This window comes from Diabrotica virgifera, chromosome 5 (genome assembly GCF_917563875.1).
Source record: "Diabrotica virgifera virgifera chromosome 5, PGI_DIABVI_V3a".
NCBI lineage: Eukaryota > Metazoa > Arthropoda > Insecta > Coleoptera > Chrysomelidae > Diabrotica > Diabrotica virgifera.
The window spans coordinates 111,370,992-111,390,486 of NC_065447.1; the positions used below are offsets into that span (position 1 = coordinate 111,370,992).

At 35.5% G+C, this 19,495-nt stretch overlaps 1 protein-coding gene across 2 annotated transcripts in view; it reads left to right on the plus strand.

The window, feature by feature from the left end:
• Nucleotides 1-9,946: 9,946 nt before the first annotated feature.
• The window catches only part of LOC114332347 (putative helicase mov-10-B.1), a 196,204-nt gene continuing 186,655 nt past the window's right edge, over nt 9,947-19,495 (plus strand). Inside the window, exon 1 of one of the 2 annotated variants that reach the window (XM_050650230.1) lies at nt 9,947-10,222. In XM_050650230.1, the coding sequence (XP_050506187.1) occupies nt 10,204-10,222 (19 nt within the window). In that variant the 5' untranslated portion in view covers nt 9,947-10,203. The remainder of the gene's footprint in view (nt 10,223-19,495) is intronic. The other variant, XM_050650228.1, reaches the window with a different exon arrangement.

Genomic DNA, 19,495 nt, shown 5'->3' on the forward strand with positions numbered 1-19,495 from the left:
AACGTTCGTAAGTTTCCTCTGGATCGCGGAAGGTTCGTCAAAATGAAAAATTTTAACAAACAATAACCGCGCCACGAACGCGCGGCGCACACACGGCGCGGAGTTGGCGGCGCGGATATCTGTCTCCGCCTTAAGGTTTCAGCTAAAAACCTTCTAAATTCGCTTTAGAATGCCAGTGAAATGTTGACGTTAGAATCAAACTCTGCTATGTCCATTACTTTTATGAACAATAGAATAGGTACATTCTACATACTTCTTTTTTTTAATATTGTTCTGAAGCTATTTTTTGTGGCATTTATATAATTTACTATTCTAATTGGGAAATAAGCCACACTTTAATAGAAAAATGATTTAATTTTTTTTATGGAATAAAAATTAAAATTATTTTTAAAGTTAAGTTAAATTGTGATTATTTCCCAATTAGAATATTAAATTCCTTCTTTTTCTTATATATTTTGTATGTTGTCCTATCAAAATAGTTCAATACGCACTTTAAGTGCATTAATTGTACCTAAAAGTAGTTGAAAATTAGAAATTTGAACAATAGTAGGTTAGGTCTGTTTAGCAAGTCTTAATAGCAAGCTGATGAGTCAAGTTTAGTATTAATAGCAAGCTGATAATTTGTTAATAGCTTAAGGGTGTCTAGTCGGATAAACTTTGATACATGCGAACACTGGAACAGGGGCAGTTTTAATTGTGGAACAGGTTAAAAATTTGGAACGGTCAGACCACGAAAACGGTACATTTATTTTATTTATCGTATGGCATAGATACAATAAGAACACATAATTTAAAAAAAGTATATAAAACATTACATGAAGTATCACAAACAAACATCTAATGTATTAATATAATGTAAAACATTTTCGGTCGCATTCAGGAACTCATCGAAAACTCCAGGGTACCGCCTTCGGGGGCATTCCTCAATAATGTGGCGGACGGTCTGCCGTTGCGCACCACAGTCACACTCAGCAGTAAGGGCCTTTCCCCATCTATGCAAGCTGTCAGCACATCTACCGGTACCTGTTCTTATTCTGTTCAGCGCCGTCCATGTATTGCGGGGCAGTTCAAAGCCTGGCGGTTTCTGATCGATACAGGCCATTTGGTGTGATTCCTGTGGTGAGTCGCTCTCCCATTGTCTTCTCCAAGCGTTGGTGAGGTCGAAATGTTCCTGATGTAGGGAGGTGGCCCTTAACAATGGGGGATATCTGGAGCGCAGTCTGTTCATTTCAATATCAAGCTTATCATGGTGGATGGGTAGTTGATGGTTAGCCTCGATTTTTCGATATTCTCTGAGAAGAGAATGACTTCTTAGTTTCGGCGGTGGAATGTGACTCAGAATGGGAAGCCAATAGTTCGGTGTTGGTCGAATTGTACCTGAGATCATTCGCATTGTCTGGTTTAATTGGGTGTCAATGATCTTCGTGTGTTTGCTATTGAGCCATACCGGCGAAGCATATTCAGCCGCCGAGTATACGAGTCCGAGAGCGGATGATCTGAGTACGGAGGCTGAGGACCCCCATGTGGTGCCACATAGCTTTTGGATTATATTATTTCGCGTCTTCAGTTTTTCTGCCGTTCTATGTAGGTATTTCTTAAAACTTAAGGTTCTGTCAAGAGTCACTCCAAGATATTTTGGTGTTGAGTTATGAGTGAGTCGTCTGTTTTCAAAGTGAACGGAGAGTTTTTTGATGGCTTGGGCATTATTCAGATGGAAACAGCACACTTCAGTTTTCGTTGCATTGGGCCGTAGCCTCCATTTGCGAAAATATTCACCCATAACAGCAAGGTCATCCGATAGTATTGTTTCTGTAACATTCATGTTATTATATCTTGCTGCAATGGCCCAATCGTCAGCATAGCCAAATTTCTGCGAAGTTGTCCTAGGTAGGTCCGCGATGTATAAATTAAAGAGTAAGGGTGCCAAAACAGATCCCTGTGGCAGTCCATTGCTGAGCTTCATTTGGACACTTCTTAAGTTGCCCATTGTGACGTGAAAAGGTCTGTCGGTGAGCATGCTATCAATGAGTTTGGTTACCTTTTGGCATGGGATGGCACGGAGCAGTTTGCAGATTAATCCTTGTCTCCAGACGGTGTCGTATGCAGCTGAAAGGTCAATGAAAGCAACGGATGTTTTTTGCTTTCTTTGAAAACCTGCTTCAATATGTGTTGTTAAGGATAGGATCTGATCTGTGCAGCTGCGGTTAGGTCTGAACCCTGCTTGCTCAATAGGTATCACCCCCAATATGGTGTTACTAATTCTGTTGTGGATTAAGCGTTCCAACAGTTTATAGACACAGCTCAGCAGTGCAATCGGTCGGTAGTTTTGGGGTTGATCATTTGCTTTTCCTGGTTTCAATATGGCTATAATGGAGGCTATAACGGTACATTTATTTTGTCCGACAGAATAGACTTAAACTCTCCGAACAGAGATTAAACCCTCATGCAAAAATCAGACTGCTATTTATCACCAAATTGGCGTTTTAATGAGTGGAACATGTAGAATATGTCAAATGACAGGAATTATGACAGCTGATAAATAGCAGTCTGATTTTTGCATGAGAGTTTAATCTCTGTTCGGAGAGTTTAAGTCTATTGTGTCGGACAAAATAAATGTGCCGTTTTCGTGGTCTGACCGTTCCAAATTTTTAACCTGTTCCACAATTAAAACTGCCCCAGTTTCAGTGTTCCCACATATCAAAGTTTGTCCGACTAGACACCCTTAAGCTATTAACAAATTTTCAGCTTGCCATTAATCAACTTTTTTTTCATACGCGGGATCCAGACATATGTGGGCTTAGAATCAAAATCTGCTAAATAAAACTAAAAGTACAAATTTTTGAAGATGTAAAAGTACGGAATCCGAATATGTACAGGGTGTCCCAGACTAATTTATCCAGGCTATATCTCTTAAACAAATAGAGATTTTCGAATGAGACAAAAACTGATCTATTCCATTTGGAATACACTTTAATATGGCGTAGAAAAAATCATTCCCTAAATATTCATCCCTTAGTTAAAATCCCTAACTTTAATTTTTTTAATAGCACTCTGTACATTTTTTTATAGTTCTGTATAGGTATGGTCTTCTATTGTTTATTCAACATATTTTTTTTAAATAAAATGGTTTCATTAGGAGTCAAGAAAATATGAGTTTATTTTTACTACTACTACTATCGGTTTACAGCGTTCTCCGACGCCTTCCGACTCCTAACCGCCATTCTTCTCTGTTTAACCATAGACCTGGAGGGATTTCTCTTTCTTCTAGTTCTTTTTCAATTCCCTTCCTCCAGCTTCTTCTCGGCCTTCCTCTTTTTCTTCTCCCTTGTGGTGTCCATGCCAAAATCTGTTTAGGGATCCTGTTATCTGGCATTCTCTGTACATGGCCGCACCATATCAGTTGTTTTGTTTTTATGTCATAAATTATTGTATGTGTTACTCCCATCATTTCTCGTATTCTCTCGTTCGGTATCCGATCTCCTCTTGATTTGCCTGCTGCTCTTCTCCAGAAGTCCATTTCTGTTACTAGTAACATCTTCTGCGCTCTGTGTTTCAGTGGTCAAACTTCACTGCCATATGTGATTATACTTTTAAGTATGCTATTGTATATTAGCTGTTTGTTCGCTTTAGATATTGTCTGGTCCCACAGAATGCCGTTCATCATGGATATGGCTTTTCTACCCTGTATGTTTCTGTCTTTTATAGCAGCATTGAGTGTTCCATCTTGATTATCTTCATGCCCAGGTATTTTTATTCATCGTAGTGTTTAATTTCTACCCCATCGTCTAATGTAATGGACTGCTTTGTTCCTCCAATACACATGGCTTCAGTTTTCTTAATGTTGACTTCGAGGCCCCATTGGTTATATTCTTCTATTAGCTTTCGCGTCATGTAACTTAAGTCGTCATGATCTTGAGCAATCAGAATTTGGTCATCAGCGAAACATAAAGTGTATAGTGTTGTGTCGTCATTGAGAGGGATTCCCATGCCATTACATTTTCTTTTCCACAGCTTGAGTGCTTGTTTCAGATAAATTTTAAAAAGGGTAGGCGAAATACAACAACCCTGCTTCAATCCTTTCGTGACCTTAAATCCCTCAGACATCCTTGATCCAGTTTTAATTTTTGCAGTCGTTCCATTATACAGACTTTGGACTGCTTTGATAAGACCATGTTTAATGTTGGTTTGATGTAGGAGGGTTGACCATAGTTTGCTGAGGGGCACACTGTCATATGCTTTTTGTAAGTCTACGAATACCAGGTGAACTTCTTTATTGACGGCTGTTTTTTTCTCAATAACTTGCGTAATAGAGTAGAGGTGGTCTACTGTGGACCGCCCAGCTCTAAAGCCAGCTTGCTCCTCTGCTTCGTAATCTCTATAGTCATTTTCTATTTTGTTCTTAATAAGTTTCCTATACATCCTACTTATTGTGCTGTTTACCGCAATTCCTCTGTAATTTTCACATTGATCCTTGCTGCCCTTTTTGTGGATTGTTTATGAGTTTATTTTTTATTTTTGTTAAATTAATCAACATAGTTAAAAAGTATACCTCATAGAAAAGAAATATGTTAGGGGTTGTAACTAAGGGATGAATATTTAGGGGAAGGTTTTTCTACGCCCATAATAAAGTGTATTACAAATGGAATAGATCAGTTTTTGTCCCATTCGAAAATCTCTATTCGTTTAAGAAATATAGCCTGAATAAAATAGTCTGGGATATATAATTAACAAAAATAAACTGATATTTTCTTAGCCTATATTTATATCGACGAATCTTTTATAGAATCACGAATTTTTTATAGCTCTTCTATCATCACGATCAGTATTTTTTGTTGGCCTTTTGAGAATAGTACAGTCGAATCTGTTGCTGGATTTTGTGTGAGTTTTGTGATTTGGGCGTACGAGTGTCCATTCATCTTGAGTTGTTTCTTCTGTTTTCTATCGTTTATGTCTAGGTCTTCCCCAGGCAGGTACCTACCCAGATAGCAATATAAACTTGTTTCAAACTTGCAACAAGTTTGATACATCAAACATGAAAGCTTGCTGCAGGTTTGCAGATAGCAATATAAACTTGTTTCAAACTTGCAACAAGTTTGATACATCAAATATGAAAGCTTGCTGCAGGTTTGCCATGGCAACTTTGCAAGCTTGCAATCAAACTTGCTAGCTTTAAATCAAACTTGCTAGTTGGAGTATGACAAACTTGCATGAAGTTTGTTTTTCCAATCTTGATACAAACTTGATATAATAAACTTGCTGAAGGTTTGTTTTTATTTTGTTGCATGAAGTTTGTTTTTTCAAACCTGATACAAACTTGCTTAAGGTTTGTTTGGACATACTAGCCACAATTTGAATAAAACAATGTGAATAAAAAATACAATACCATTTTATATAACTATTTATTCAGTAGTCACTCAACTAAAATACAATCTATTGTCTAAAATTATTTATTGGAACTTACATTAAACCCGCTAGCTTCAGATTCCAATGCTCAGTTTTGTCTCAGCTCTGAAACAAATAAAGAAAATTGTTATAAAGTCTTGCTGTGTGAACAGAATTAATATTTGCTATTAAAAGAGATAAAAACATGTTAAAGTAACAATTTTACAATAAAACCTAAAACTTATTTATAAATAATATATTATAATATGTTTATTTTAGATAGTATGTATGTAAATACAGTTAGAAGCTACGAAAAACATAAAAAATCTTACCTCAATTTCACCAAAGCAAAAAGAACACCAATCTGTATCTAATCAAATCACCACAAGCAAGTCATCATCATCATCATTTGGCTCTACAACTCTATGTGAGTCTTGGCCGCGTTTACTATTTCCCTCCATTGTTGTCGGTCCTGAGCAGCTATTTCCCATTGCTGTACTCCCATTTTGCGTAGATCGCTGGCTACTGCGTCCTTCCATCTCTTTCTTGGGCGACCAACTGACCTTTTTCCATCGGGCCTTTCCCAGAATGTGGCGTTTAGAAGTCTTTCGTCACTTGATCTTAGTACGTGACCCGCCCATCGTATTCTGTTTGATTTCATGTAGTGTACTATGTTTTCATCTCCGTATATTGTCTGGAGTTCATCATTGTGTCTTCTTCTCCATTCTCCTGTTGTCTCTTCTCTGCAAGGCCCATAAATAGTCCGCAGTATCTTTCTTTCAAGTACCAGTAATTTTGTTGTTTCCCGCTGATTCAGAGTCCAGGTTTCGCTTCCGTACGTTATTGTGGGACGAATTGTTGTCTTATATACTCTTATTTTTGCTGGTCTTGAGAGTATTTTTGATTTAAGTAGGGTCCTTAACGAGTAATATGCCCTGTTTCCTGCAATAATCCTGGCTGCCATGTCCTTTTCATAGTTATTTTCAGATGTTATGATCGCTCCCAAGTACTTAAATTCTTTGACGACTTCAAAATTGTATTCATTAATTGTTACGTTTTGTCTAACCCTTGGTCTTGGGTTCTTCGTAACCACCATGTACTTGGTCTTGTCCTCGTTGACCTTAAGACCAACTTCCTTGGCTCCGTTCTCGAATAGGGTGAAAACTTCTTTTGCATCTCTGGTGGATTGTGCAATTGTGTCCACGTCATCCGCAAAGGCTAATAGTATTTTTGATCATTGGGCGGCAAATCCGTTTGTCAGTTGTGGCTGAGCTTTCCTTACTGCATGTTCCAGTGCGAAGTTAAACAGCAGGGGGGCGAGAGGATCTCCTTTTCTAAGTCCTGTGTCAATGAGGAATTCCTCCGACGTGTTGCTGCCAACTCTGATTCGTGCGGAAGCGTTCTCCGTGCTCACCTTTGCTAATCGTACCAGTTTTCCAGGTACTCCCATTTCTACCATAGTCTCCCACAATGCTTCTCTGCTAACAGAATCGTAAGCTTGTTTGAAGTCCACGAAGATTTGGTGTACATCGCGGTTGAATTCCCAGTTTTTTTCCAACACCTGGCGTAGGACGAAGATCTGGTCTATAGTCGACCTTCCCGGTCTGAATCCGCTTTGGTAGTCGCCTATTATTTCCTCTGCGTATGGAGTTAATCTTCTAAACAGTATTATGGATATAATCTTGTATGTTGTATTAATTAACGATATTCCTCTATAGTTCCGACATATTTGTTTGTCTCCCTTCTTGTGAATAGGTATTATATGGCTTTCATGCCAGTGTTTCGGTATTTCTTCTCTTTCCCAGACTTCTCTTATAAGATGATATATCTCAAGATACAGTTTGTCTCCCCCTTTTTTTAGTAGTTCCGCCTGTATGCCGTCTGGGCCTAGGGCTTTATGGTTTTTTAGGGACGAAATTGCGGACTTTACTTCAGCTAGTGTGGGCCCTGGTATTTCAGGTTCGGCTAACTGGTACTGTCTTTGTTGCCCTGTCGTTGTGGGGTTTTCTGTATTTAAGAGTTGCTCAAAATACTTTCTCCATTGGCGGCTTATCTTTTCGTCGTCAGTGAGCAATTGTCCTGCATCGTCTTTTATAAATCTTGGGCTGTTGATCGTGTTGCCCGTCATTGTTTTTATGTCCCTATAAAACTGTCTAGACTGACCGGTTCTATGTTCCTCCTCGAGTTGCTGTATTCGTGCTTCTAGGTACTGTTTCTTTTTTCTTCTCAAAAGTCTTCTTGTTTGAGTCCTTACTCTGTTGCAGTCTTCCCTGTTCTCTTCTGTAGGTCGCGTTAGTAGCTCCAGCCTCTTGATTGCTTTCTGCTGTAAGCTTTGTTCGCACTCCTGGTCAAACCACTGGTTTTTCTTCTTGTTATCCTTTTGTTTCCCTATCGTTTCCGCTGCGGCGCTTTCTATGGCGTTTGTTATATTTTTCAATTTCTGGTCTATGGTCAATTCTGGTGTTGATGTCTCTTCTTCTTCCATTGTCTGCAATTTATTTTGGATCAGTGACTGATATTGGCGTTCATTATCAGGTAGATCGAGCCTTGAAATGTCCCATCTGTTTCCTTGTTGGCGTTGCTTTGGATGTCTCGTGTTTAGCCTTGTTCTCATTTTTATTCTGACCAGGAAGTGGTCAGAGTCACTTTCTGCTCCCCTTAAACTGTGTGCGCCGATGATATTGCTAGAGTGTCTTCCGTCGATGAGCACGTGGTCTATCTGGTTTCGTGTGATTCCGTCATTTGACACCCAGGTTACTTTATGTATATTTTTCCTTTGGAACTGTGTAGTTTTCACTACCATATTGTTGGCTACAGCGAACTCTGCCAATCTTGATCCGTTATCATTGGTGTTATCGTGTAAGCTATGTGTACCGATCACCGCTCTAAGATGGTCCTCTTTACCTAGTTTGGCATTGAAGTCTCCCAGTATGATTTTGACGTCGTGCCTGGGTGCCATTCTGTACTGTTGTTCTAGAATTTCATAAAATTCCTCCTTGTCATCTTCATTTGCTTCTTCAGTTGGTGCGTGGGTTGAGAAGAGGGTTAGGTTAAACCATTTTTCTTTAAGCCTTAGAGAACACATGCGCTTGTTGATTGGTTTGAAATCAATTATGGCAGACTTGAGTTTTCCGTTAACTACAAACCCACATACAAATTCGTGCCTTTCCTCTTCTCCTGACCAGAAAACCAGGGAATTTTCCATTTGCAGGCTTCCCGATCCTGTCCATCTCATTTTCTGGATCGCTGTTACGTCCATCTTATATTTTTGAAGCTGTTTTATGGCATGTGTTGCAATTCCGGGCCTGAACCAGCTTAGCACGTTCCATGTGCCTAAAAGAATGTCCTTATTTCGTAGCTTGGGTGTAATCCGTGTTTCATGTCTATTCCGAGGCAATAGTATTCGATTCGTAGCGTCTTTCTTTTTCCTTGTATGGGTTGCTGGTCCATAGCAAAACCCCCTTTTCGGAGGACCAGCAAGTGGGTCTATAAAAAAAATGAAGAAGCAAGCTTCAGCTTAGTAATTAAAGTAATAGTCTCGGAGAATTGTACGGTAAATGTTGTAAAAAAATTAAAGAAAAATATCAACATAGGATAGGACATACCTAACCACAAATTATCACCACTTTTGGCAGGTTACTTTTCCCGTGTTGTCAGCTGTCGAGTAAGCTTTTTCCCTCAACGTACCTTAAAAATTCCCACTTTTATGATCAAATTCCCTCCTATGCTCCTATTTAAAAAATCTGTGAAAATATGTTGAATTATTTTCAAACATTTTGATTTTTATAAATATTTTACAATTTTGACTGGAGCAAAGATTCCCTTATAAGTTAACTTTTTCCCTTTTATGTTGAAAATTCTCGCAGAAAGGGAAATTTACCACCGGTGGCAACACTCTCGTTTTCGTGGGCGTGACATCAGTCAGGGTAGCGAACGAAACCGAACCGAAGCGACCGTAACGTGTAAGTCAACCAAATAGATGGCACGCGTGACGTGGCTTTGCAACTGTAAGCTTGCAGCAAAGTTGCTACAAACTTGAATCATCATCTTTGTCATAACAATATTGCAGCAAACTTGACACAAACTTGCCTCGTTATGTTTGACGCAGCAATTTAAAATCAAAGAAGAATCAAACTTGCCACAAGTTTACATGCTATCTGGGTATCCTACTTTTGAGCATCCCCTATAACTTACCGGGTGTTGTTCTTTGGAATTAGTACATTTACCTGGTTGTTCGGTTGGAATTTTACATAATTTATTTTTGTGTTCTTCTCCACACTTAACTTAACGTACCTTGCATCTTTGTAGCATGTATTTTGAGCTTGGTGGAATCCCTGACAATTACATTGTGTGGATCTTTACAATTTAATTTATTAATTTTGTTTTTGATTTTTAATTAGTTTTTTATTACCCCACGCTGCCGCCACTGTATTAGCTCAGTCACTAATAACGTAAAAAGTCCTGAGTCCTGGCCTGGCACTTCACTATCACGAGAATATGATATCTCGCTTGATCAGCTTGATCTTAATCGCTTATGCTATGCTTATGGATAAGAGAGCTTTGGGTCTCACATAAACAATCGTCTTTTACCGATCGATGTTCGAATAGAAAATCCATCCATATAATAAGAATATTGTGCTCTGCTCTGCCTCTGCAGTACTGCAGTTTGTCTCAGATAACTGAACTGATTACTGAAGTGATTATTTCAGCTGTGGTTTAGGTGCTTAGCAACTATCAACTATATTTTTATATTACGGTCTGTTCTATAATAAACCAGGGAGTTAGAATTATTATTGTTGTAAGTTGCTTGCTGATTTAATTATGGCATTATCCGTTTTAGGTAAGTTACATATTATTAGATAATTCAATGTTAATTAATGGTAATAGAATCTCCTTTGGCATACATTGATAATTAATCTTATTCTAAGCAGAGCCGTGCGGTACATCTTTTCAATATGATGCAATTCTTCGAAATGCCGCCCCTTGATAGTTATTTATGATATAAGTGTTCAAAGTACAATTTTAAGATACGCACGTGAAAGTTTGCAGAATGAGCGAAGCGAATTCTGCAATTCACATGAGTGCCTTAAAAATGTACTTTTTAACACGTATATCATACAATATTTTTTCTACAAACGTCTTATATATCAACAATTATATATTTATTCATTCTCAAATACAGGACAATACCTACAAAAACTTTTACTTAAACTTGACTGACATTCAATTTTTATATTTTTCTTGACATTACATCAAAACTGCCTATAATTTCAATATGTACCAATACTTTAGTTTTTTTCTACAAACGTGTTAAAAATGCAATAATACAGTTTAAATTAAATTTTAAAAAAACCTTTTAAACCACATTTTTCAAATTGCGCAAGTTGTACTATGAATATTAATGTTAATAAATTAAATATAAATATTTTGACGTTTCACAATTTGACAATTCACTTTTAACTGCAGTGCCTTAAAATTTTTAAAGCACTAGTGCTTTAAAGTAGCATTTTTAACTTGAAATGAGTGCTATTTTTTTAGTTTTGTTTGTCTTATGGAGCTTCGTAATTAGTTTTTAATAATTTTTAATTTTGAAAAACTTCTTTCCTCACTAGCTACCGAGACAGGGAGTGTTAATAAAATTCTTAGCGACACAACTACATTTGGGCACAGTATAAAGAGGGAACCTCTATATAGGGTAAGGCAGATAACTGGCCTATTAGAAATATCTCGAGAACTAAAGGCAACAGAACCATAAAAATTGAAATACAGGGGTTTTGAAGGATGATCTATTAAATGAAAATATTTTCATCTCTTTGCAACTTCCGGTTATACCGGAAGTTGCTTATAACTTCGTTTTTTTTAATGGGACACCCTGTATATTTTTACATTTTTGGCTTCTCTTCGATGTCTTCTTTCTTAAAATATGAGGTTTTGTAATATTATACAGGGTATTTTAAAAGATAATTACGTTTTTTTATTAATTTCGTAGCCATATTCACACCCTGTAGAATTGTAGTAGTTTGACATCTAAAACTCTACTTACGTTCAAATTATTTTTAATATACTCTACTATTATTAAAAATCATTAGTATAGCTAATATTTTAATTTTAGTGTACAGCGTTGGTCGAAACTCGGAATGAGTATTTTCTGAGTTTTCTTAAATGGAACATCCTGTATTTTTGTATTGTAGTGAAATGATATTTTATAGTACTTTTTTATTTCTTAAGCATTCCCTGCTTTAATTTGTGAGTTATTGGTGATTAAAGCCAAACATTAATTGCAACAAAAAATACGTAAAATTTTATTAGGTTGGCCGTAAAAATACTCAATCCCAAATAATTTTTCAGAAATAAATACATATTAATCCAGACCGGTCCCTAAAATTACCAATAATGGTTTAGCTATCAAAATACCTACGTAGTTAAGATTGTTGGTGCGATTAACAATTAAGCACAAATTAAAGTAGTTAGGTATAGGGAATGCTTAAGAAATAAAAAAGAAACATAAAATATCATTTCATTACAATACTAAAATACAGGGTGTTCCATTTAAGAAAACTAAGAAAATACTCATTCCGAGTTTCGACCAACCCTGTATACTAAAATTAAAAATTTAGCTATACTAATAATTCTTAACAATAGTAGAGTATATTAAAAATCATTTGAACGTAAGTAGAGTTTTAGATGCCAAACTACTACAATTCTACAGGGTGTTAATTTTGCTACGAAATTAATAAAAAACCGTAATTATCTTTTAAAATACCCTGTATAATATTACAAAACCTCATATCTTAAGGAAGAAGACATCGAAGAGAATCCAAAAATGTAAAAATATATAGGGTGTCCTATTTAAAAAAACGAAGTTATAAGCAACTTCCGGTATAGCCGGAAGTTGCAAAGAGATGAAAATATTTTCATTTAATAGATCATCCTTCAAAACCCCTTTATTCCAATTTTCATGATTCTGTTGCGTTTAGTTCTCGAGATATTTCTAATAGGCCCTTTATTTGCCTCACCGTGTATACTGTGATTTGGGTATACAGATCCATAATTTTTATATACAAATATTTTTTGCACAGTATTTTTGCCGCCCTCTCATAATGTGCCGCCCTAGGCAACTGCCTATATTGCCTAATGGATAAAGCTGCCCTGCGCAACGCAATATCAAAATTAGGGAAATATCTTTCAATCCACTCTTCTTTAAATATTTAGATATGTCAATTATTGGTGATTGGTGATTTTATTGTGGTATTCAAATGAACCTTTAAGTGAATGCATTCATTATAGGGCTTTTCATTCACAGTCATCTGTTTCGAGCTTCTGTCATGTTGTAAAAACCCGCGGTTCTTAGACATTACTACGGTTGCCTAGATCGACTAACCAATGAACATTAAGGGTGCGATTACGTCACGAGAGTATACTGTCATTTGAATCGTAATATGATTTTTTTCGAATCCTGCGAAAACTAAGTATTTTAGAAAAATTTAAACGCAGGATGAAAGATTACATTATTACCAAGGGCGGAAAGCCCCTTAGAATAAACAAGCAGTTTCTATTGAATGAAATATTTGAAATTAAATATCACACTTCTCTTTTATTTTCAGCCCTGTAACTTATTAAAATAAACATTATAGAAGTTTTCAGGGACTTTCGGCCCTCGGTAATAATGTAGTCTTTCATTCTGATTTTAAATTTTTCAAAAATATTTATTAGTTTTGTCAGGATTCGAAAAAAATTAATACAACTAAAACACATTGAGAATTTTGACATGCGTCAAAATTTTGTATTAACTCAATGTAAAATTCTAAACTGTTGAATTCCAGCTTCCCTAATTATTTTACATCAAAAGATATTAGAAACTATTTGTAGAGGATTGAAATCTGTATTGAAAACAACTGTTAAAATTGGTCTAGGTAATTAAACATATTCCAAAATTTTGTAAAAATGTAATATATTTCAGTTTTCAGCCCAAACTTAGGCCACACACAATGCAATAATGTTCACATTTTTGAACTGTAAATATTTTTATTTTATCATCTATTGTTTAAAAACAATACAGTTGATAAGATACCCTCAGTTGCGGAAAAAGTATTAATAATAAAGATTTTTTATTCAGTCAATGGTGTGAGCACTGTCAGTTAAAATAACGTGTGGCCTAACTTTTACACGCATACCTATTGTGGCAAATGTATCATATTTTTCAAAATTTTGGAATGCATTTAAATCGTCGAACAATTTTAACTCAGATTTTAATTCTCTACAAAAGTATTCTCTCATGACTTTTGATGTAAAATAATTAGGGAAGCAGGAATTCAACAATTTAGAATTTTACATTGAGTTTCCTATGGCCCGTTTTACGATTCACCACCTGGTATAAGATAAAATGTGTACAATTTGTCTTATTATTTCATAATAACACAAATAATACACATATATACACAATAACACACATTCAATGATCTAAAATCATTTAAAAATATGGGATTGTGTACTCTTGTGACGTAAAGTCAAAAATATAAGTCTCCCCACCACCGTCGGTCAAGGCAACCGTAATAAAGTCTAATAACCGTGGTATAAACCGTGTATATTAATAATTATACACAGATTATACAATATATGACAGAAGCTCGAAACAAATGACAATCGATGAAAAGCCCTATTAGTGCATTAGTGCTATTAGTGCAGAGGGTATTTGGCTCCGAATTCCATCCTACTGCATCAATTTACTTGATATTTTCACTGTGAGTAGGGAATAGGGCTTTTTATCGATTGTCATTTGTTTCGAGCTTCTCTCACGTGTCACATGATATTAATATATCTCCGTCATACGTCTTTGGTTTGTATCATTGGTATATACCAATAACGTATGACGTAGATATATTAATATTATGTGACACATGACAGAAGCTCGAAACAAATGACTGTGTATGAAAAGCACTATAGCTCAAGAAACAAAGTCTACGCTATATATGGGTCGTGAATATGACGCTTTTAACTTAGGGGTGGTTCCCAACCGTTCTCGGGGATGGAATTTTTTTTATCAAACTAACACCGGAAGTGGCCAGAGAATCTAATTCTAAGCAGTAACTGTTTTATAATTTTTTTTGAAAACTCAATACTTTTTGAGTTATTCGTGGTTAAAAATTTGCAATTTTCATTGAAAAATGACACTTTTCGGAAACTGTTTTTTTTGGAATACCATAAAAATTGTGGATCTAACGGAAAAAACTATATAAAACATTTTTGTAGTTTATGAAAAATCAGAGAGATTCATTTTTTCATAAATCTTCTAGTTTTAATAAAAAAAAGAGATGGTAGGTGAAAAAATATTTTTTTTGGTGCATGCTCAAATCGGTGTATTCAACTTAAAATAACAGAGAAATCAGGGCCGTAACTACCATTGGGGCAACCGGGGCAGTGCCACCGTTGATCCCGGAGGAGCCATCGTTTGGTTGGCCGTGCATAGATTTTAACGAGAAAAATAAAAATATATATTTTAAAAGCCGATGCCAACGAAAAATTTTCAAATGACACAATTTTAAAAAGACCTTGGGTACTCCCTAGACTTCAACGTAAAGTTTTAATTTTTCACTGAGGAAATTAGTCTTTTCGACTAAAATGCAATTGGAACAGAACAGGGGCCCCTGAGGCCTGAACTAAGCTGGTGCCCCCGAGACCTACATAAAAATTTAAATTATTACTTAGACTTAGATTAATAATATCATCCTTTATATTTTCTGTGGACTGAACATATTCATCATTAACTCAATCTTCTATAATTTCAGTATTTTGAAAAATCCTATTTTTTAATACAATCCATTTATCAGCCAAATCGACAAGTTCTACTATTTACGAGTAAGTTATATGCTCTTATCGTGCCTAAAATGATTATAGACTAGGAGCCGGTATAGGTGAAATTTGCTTATCATTTTAGGCACGATAAGACCCTATAACTTAAATAGTAGAACCTAAAAGAAAACGTATGAACACTGTGCCGTCACTTTTTAGTGGCACATGCATCGACAGTGGCGCATCAAACTTTTCACTTATGGACGGGATAAATAAATTAAAAAGTACTCTCCATCACTCCCAGAATTCAATTTTTTCATTTTAAGTTCTATGTAATTAGAAAATAAGACTCAGCGTAATTTTAACCCGCCACCCCCTTCCCCCTTCCTCTACCATCAAAAACTTCATTCTTCGTTTTTATTTTTTTTAGGTGGTATCCAATTAATTTTAAAATTTCAAAAAATTCATTGGCATGGTTGGCGATTTTACAAAACATGTCTATTTTTATAGATCCGTAGGTTGAGTGTACATAACCTCAAAAAATTTAAAAAATATTTTTTTGGAAAAAAGCGTTTAATTTTTTTTGGAGGGGTTGGAGGTTTAATTTTTTTTATATTGTGTGTATTTTATCAAACAACATGTTTTTAATGTTTTTCAGATTTTTCCGAAAAGTTCACAACCTTCAAAAGACCAAAAAAACCTGTTTCTTTATGGGGTTTTTGGGGATGTGAACGTGTTTCTCCCATTTTTAAATGTTCTAAAGGACTCAATTACTTTGATTGACATATAATCTATAAAAAAACATTGATTTGATCTATTTTGAAGCCAGGAAATCCCCAAAAACCTCCAATTTTTTTAGATTTTTGAAGGTGGCGAACCTTACGGAAAAATCTGAAAACAAATAAAAACATAGTGTTTGATAAAATACACACAATATAAAAAAATTAGGCCTCCAGCCCCTCAAAAAAAAACTATACGCCATTTTCCAAAAAGAATTTTTTTTAAATTTTTTGTGGTTATGTACACTCAACCTACGGATCTAAAAAAAATAGACATATTTTGTAAAAGCGTCAGCCATGCCTATAAATTTTTTGAAATTTTAAAATTGATTGGATCCCACCTAAAAAAAAATAAAAACGAAAAGTTTTATTTTTTAATCACATAGAATTTAAGAAAATGAAAAAAAATTAATTCTGGATGTGATGGAGGCAGGGCCGTAACTACGATGTTGGGGGCCTGGGGCCCCCCTACGGGGGTATCGGGGGTTTACCCCTCAGAGGAAGGGGGGTAAACCCTCCATCTCTCATCCGGAATCATCAATCATCTGGAAAACGTTTTACGAAGTTGATTGCTTTGTTTTGAAGGTCTTGTTCGTTGGCATTTAAAATAAAATCAGGTTGAACAATTCGGTACGTATCTTACACTGCTTTCATTCCTTGAAAGCGAGTGTCTAGCTGATGGCATAATGTGTCGATCATTGAGTAAAACACGGATACTCTAAAGCATGACTTGGGATCTTGAAGGCTTTTATCTTCGCACAGTTCATCGAAATGTTTTTTCGTCTTCTGCATTCTTTTTGGAGCGAACCTTAATGGGATTTCCCAACGTTGACACATATTTGAAGCCACTTCAAAGAAGGTTTCAAATTGTCCTCTCATTTCAGTTAGTTTTAAGAGGCTCTCTTCAAGTAAACTGTAAGCTGTTAAAAGGTCCAACAATTTTGATTGCAGTGTTTTCGAGACTATGTTGAGGATTTCAAGGATTTTATTTTGTACAACTAGTAACAAAACGAATTTGAAGGATTCTATTTTCTATTTTTCAGTTGTGCTGCTTCGTCTCTTTCATTTCTTTTGTTACTTGTCAGAACTAGACTTGAAAGGCACTTCAAAACATCGCAAAATCTGTATTTCAATGTATTGGCTGCATCAAATCTTTCAGCCCAGCTGTTGAATTGAGAGGTTTTAGAGTCACTTTCGAGGAACATCTTTCAGATTGGTATGAGGACTTCAGTCTTCAGTGCCTCCCAACGAACGATACTGTTCGTTGGGAGTTAAAAAAATATAAAAATATGAAGGTTTATTTAGAGAAAATGCAGTAAGAGGTAAACCAGATTGCTGAGAAGATACAGAAAATTGAAAAGGTGGAAGAAAATTCTAGAATGCGTTAAAACTCGATATGGAAAAAGTGGAAGAACAATTGAAAAAGATAGGATAATGTTAAAAAGGAGGAGACCGTCAGAAAGTAATTGTATACAGCTCTAATGAGAGCAGAATTCAATTTGGCGGGGATTTAATTTAGAAAACGATATCCGATACCATTCATTAAAATCTTAAAAAACAAATTCCAACATATGCTGAACTTCGAAGACTACAAAGAAATTATAAGAAGCCATCTAAAAGACGGAGCTGCTTTGTGGTTTGAAAGCAAAGAAAATAAGGTGACTTTATGGAGAGATTTTGAGACAAAATTTTTTATAATGGTGCATGTGAAACATGTTAAAATCAATCATTGAAGTCGTTAGAATTATTATGCCGTGTACTTATTACAATCGGACAACTCGAAGTAGAACTTGACTGAAAGTACTTTAAAAAGTTTATTTGACCTCGTTACAATCTATGCACGGCCAACCAAACCCTCTTGGGGGCCCTCTTGGCCAGGGGCCCCGGGGCACTGCCCCGGTTGCCCCAATGGTAGTTACGGCCCTGGATGGAGAGTACCTTTTAATTTATTTATCCCGTCATAAGAGGAAAGTTTGATGCGCCACTATCAACGCATGTGCCACTAAAAAGTGACGGCACAGTGTTCATTCGTTTTCTTTTAGGTTCTACTATTTAAGTTATAGGATCTTATCGTGCCTAAAATGATTAGCAAATTTCACTTATAGCGGCTATTCAGGGGCGTCATTTGATAGGGGGCAGGGGGGCATTTGCCCCCCCCCCACTGACCCTGAAAATTACTTAAATTTACAAAAAATAGATCAATTTTGTATTATGTTTGCATATAAATGTATTGTATAATATATAATTGTTGCCCCCCACCCCCCTATCAAAATTTCAAATGACTCTCCTGCGGCTATTAGTCTATTAGCAAATTTCACCCAATACCGGCTCCTAGTCTATTATTGGTATAAAATAAATCATATTTAGGTTTAAGAATGATTTGTGCATGTATAATGTAAATATTACCGTATAATAATAAAAAGGGATATGTCTTAGCTTTTGCCCGTTACTTTCATAAAACTGTTTTTTTTTTATTAAAGAAACGTTTTAAAATCATTAGTTAGGTAGTTGTAAAAGAATCATTAGTTAACGCTAATGAACAGTTAAAAATCTATCAAATATTAATATTATAGGTTATAAAATATACATACTCATGCTAACAACTTTTACTCTTCTTATACTTGGAATTCCTGTTATTTTTTTTATAACTTATTCGTATACAGCTTCTGGAATTTCAATTGATTTTTAGTATTATATAAAAATTTATTGATTTAATCTTATGTGCACTATATGCTCTCTGTGTTTTCGTAAACAATAATATATTCGTAATTATTCGTTATAACCTAAACCAGAGGTTCTCAATCTGTGGTACATGTACCACTGGTGGTACATATCATTATTGGCGGTGGTACACAAAACACAGAAAAAATTAAAATAGTAGTACTTAGTAAGTATTGATAATACACTTTAAAAATATAGGTGGTACCAAAAATAATAAAAATAACTGTAGGTGGTACATCACTCAAAAAGGTTGAGAACCGCTGACCTAAACAATACCTACATAAAATATGGATCTATCCTCTCTAATTTCAAGATAACCGCGATACATCGCCTGGTTCTGTCCACACAGCAAAATCGAAAACATCCAAAAATAAGTACTTAACGAACTTTTCCCAGAAACAATACAATTGCTGAGTCTTATTTTGTGTAAAAGCATGTGTTTATATTTTAAGCCAAATATGAATAATACCTATTCATGACTCAATTGAACGTTAATAAACGTCTTAATTTTAACCGTTTTGAAATACCTACAGGGTGTGTATAAAACAGAAAATTGGAATTAATGCAATATTATTCAAATGGCTCGAACGCTATGTATGGAAATAAAATATGTTTGAAATGTTTTGTTAATATATCATTCGATTAGAAATTAAAAAAAATTTTGTTACATCTAAAATTTTTTGTGAAAATAACTATTTGATCGGCGTCAAGAGGTCGCGGATTATAGCGCCATCTATCCAGAATTTGAAAAAATATCTCGAATAAAAGTTGCTTATTTTTACGTAAGCAATCCAAATCTGCAATAATAAATGGGGGTTTCCATT